This window comes from Priapulus caudatus, unplaced genomic scaffold (genome assembly GCF_000485595.1).
Source record: "Priapulus caudatus unplaced genomic scaffold, Priapulus_caudatus-5.0.1 Scaffold279, whole genome shotgun sequence".
Lineage (NCBI taxonomy): Eukaryota > Metazoa > Priapulida > Priapulimorpha > Priapulimorphida > Priapulidae > Priapulus > Priapulus caudatus.
In genome coordinates, this window is record NW_014577340.1 from 43,330 (window position 1) to 46,443 (window position 3,114).

The 3,114-nt window shown below is 53.5% G+C and overlaps 1 protein-coding gene across 1 annotated transcript in view; it reads right to left on the minus strand.

Annotated features, from left to right (window-relative positions):
- The window catches only part of LOC106808456 (structural maintenance of chromosomes protein 5-like), a 25,698-nt gene that overhangs the window by 21,117 nt on the left and 1,467 nt on the right, over positions 1-3,114 (minus strand). The window contains exons 2-3 of the mRNA XM_014811188.1: positions 2,208-2,325; positions 1,773-1,927 (exon numbers count right to left, since the gene is read on the minus strand). Of these exons, the coding sequence (XP_014666674.1) occupies positions 1,773-1,927; positions 2,208-2,298 (246 nt within the window). The 5' untranslated portion in view covers positions 2,299-2,325. The remainder of the gene's footprint in view (positions 1-1,772; positions 1,928-2,207; positions 2,326-3,114) is intronic.

Sequence of the window (3,114 nt, forward strand, 5' to 3'; positions counted from 1 at the left end):
GCAGGGCCCGGCCGAGCCCTGTGGAGCACCGCGCCCTCCCCGCAACACCGTTCGCCGCACGCCGGCTCCTCTCTGCCCACGGCTGCGCAGCAGCCCACTCGCCCTTGGAGGGAGGGCGGCTCACCGGGCGGCGCTTCCGTCCCCCCTGCCTGCCTGTCGGTGCCGCGCGCCTGGGGCGGGCTACGCGGGCTGGTTGGGCCTGCGCCGCGGCCGTGTCCGGTGCTGCTGGGGTGGGGGGGCCCGGCGGGCCAGCGCCGGGCCTTGTCCTCACCGGTCCGGCGCTGCGGCGGTGCCTGTCGCCTCCCGCTCCCCTACCGCTTGCCGGGCGTCCGCACCTTGTGATTGGCCCGTGTAAAGTGTCTGCAGGCCGCAGGCGTCGCGTATGGAGGGGGGGCCACTTCTGGGCGATTATTGTTCCGTCTCTGTTTTTCTCTGTTCTTCTGTGTCCTTTTGATCGTGTTTTTTTTTGGCGATCTGAATGCACTCTGGTGCTCGGCACAGGCTATGCGCACAGACCCCTCCGGGCGTCAAACAGCTCGCCGAAGGAAGCTGTGGAAGCCATAATCGCCTGCGGGAAGGAAGGAGGAGGAGGAGGGAGAGGAGGTAGACGGAAGTCAAGCGTGGTTCGCGATGAATCGATATGAATACTAGTCCTCTCGTGATTTTGTCTTGGAACGTTGTTGCTAGCTGCTGGCGTTGTTGGGACACCGCATCGCCCCCCTGTCCCATTGGGTGTAGCGCACACGCCCGCGCATCGCAAATGTAATGGTGGAGGAGGAGGAAGGAGGAGGAGGAAGTCAAGCATCAAGTGTTTACGGCGCGTGCGGGGGAAGCAGAAAATCCTGAAGGGGCCGAAGTGAAGAGCAGCACGCGCTACGGAGGTAACCCCCTCCCCTTCCGCCGCGCCGCCGAGATAATTCGTGGCGTCGCTGTGATACTAGTCTCTATATTTCGCCTTTTAACCGTCGTTTGGACACGCGCACCCCCTTCCCTGGCACAGTACGCCGCACACTGGGAGGAAAGACGCTACATCACAAACACGTAAGTAGTAACCCTCACGCCCTGTTGGGCGTTCGCGTGAACATCTGTGGCGTCATCACGATGCGCCCGCCGCAGGCGAACGGCGTCGTAGCTCACGAGTAATGTTCGAATCGCTTCGGTGGAACGAAAGCGACCCGAGGGTCGTCGGGAACCTTGACGGCGTTGATCCCAGGTCCTGTTTCGTGGCGCGCAGGTCTTTCATGAACAACTCCAATGTCGTCGCGTCCTCCGCAGACGAAGCGCCGACCATGTCCTTTGAAGTGAATGTGTTGCTCGACGTACTTACGGCCATCTCCGGTGAGGTCAACATGTTCACGCTCGGCCGAAACACGGCCGAAGAGACGAGAGCGGGGTTTGCCGGCGGTACGCGGAGACAAGTCGCGATTGGTTTACGGCCGACCGGTGACCGGCGCCAGCAAGCTGACGAGCGACGATCAACAATAACAAACAAGACAGCGATGACAACATCAAACAAAAACGACAGACAAAACCCGATTAACCATTTTAGAAAACACAGACAGACGGAAGATTTTCCTCTACCCATTTGTTTACGCATAACCGTAACCTATGGTATGCCGCTATAATCCAGATAAGGCCATGGGGTAAACTACATAGAGCACGATGGCACCGTGCAGGGCTGTGTTAACTTACATAGAGCACGATGGCACCGTGCAGGGCTGTGTTAACTTACATAGAGCACGATGGCACCCTGCAGAGCTGTGTTAACTTACGACGAGCATGATGGGTTCGTGGATGGGCTTCTTGAATCGATCGCGATTCTCCTGCAGCCAGAGGACGGCGTCGTGAGCGTGCTTGCTCTTCTGACGCAGCTTCATGAGACGATGGTTTCTCACGTCCTTTAGCTGCCTCAGTTCTGCCTCGATACCTGCACCGACAGACATGCTCTGATTAGTGGCTGCGTAACACGGCAATTATGATCAGAGAAGGGGGACCCGGAACAGGGGCCCACGCAACTGAAACAGTGACGTCTTGATCGACGAGCTACTCAAAGACAACACCGGGGTGTTGTATAAGTCAGATTCGGGCCTAGAATTCATTGATTTTTTTTTTCCAGGACAAATAAATTTTCAGGTACGAGATACGGTGACCGTGATAAAACCTGCTGGTTTCTACTAAATTCTACGCGACAGGCAGCGACACGTTACCTGTGATTTCATGGATGACCTGGTTATGCCTTTCTTTGGCCTGGTAACCCCTGCGCTGCACCTCTGCCAGATTGTTGTTGTGTTCTGCCATGCGCTCGCACGTTTCACTGATCTCTGCCTGCGCGGGAGTGTGGAAGAGTGGAAGAAAAGATTTTTAATTTAAGATTAATTAATTTAATTTTTTGATTAAGTTTTTTAATGTGTTGAGCTGTATATCCTGAGTCAATATGCATTTATATATATATATATATATGGACCTTCTTGGCTGAACTGCAAATTATATAAATCATTAAGTGTCTGCAGCTTTAGTCCCACCTGCCCTGCGTACTTGCCCAGCTCCCCGGTTGCCCACGAACCTGTATACCCACCCACATATGAACATACTTGTACACCCACTCACATACCTACACACGTATGCAAATACAGTCCGACCTCCTTTATCCGGCCACGTCGGGACCGGCACCCATCCGGATATGAGAGTTATGCTCAAACACAGCATTTCTATGCAGTTCAGTAGGGTTTATGCATGTGATAATGTATTTACTCGTTGCTATGATTAATTATTTGTAACAAACTGTCGTGTTTTATGGTTTATATGAAATGGAAATAAAACAAGTGCCGCATAGCGACAGCGCTCATCTAACGTCTACTGCGGTGACTCTGTGGTGGAGTGGTGGGATTCTAGTAAACCCTGTTAGTCCCAAATGTGTTCACATACAAACAGTGGAATGCACAGGGATGGTAATCAGGAACCTTCTCAAACAGAATGTTCGTTGGGATCGTTGATGTGAAAGTTGCAACGAGATGGCGCGTACGTTTTAAGTGTCTTGTCAGATAAAGATGGAGAGCTCCGCATGCAATACAGTAGCAAGCACAACTATCTGCAAGACAGAAATAGGTAAACACT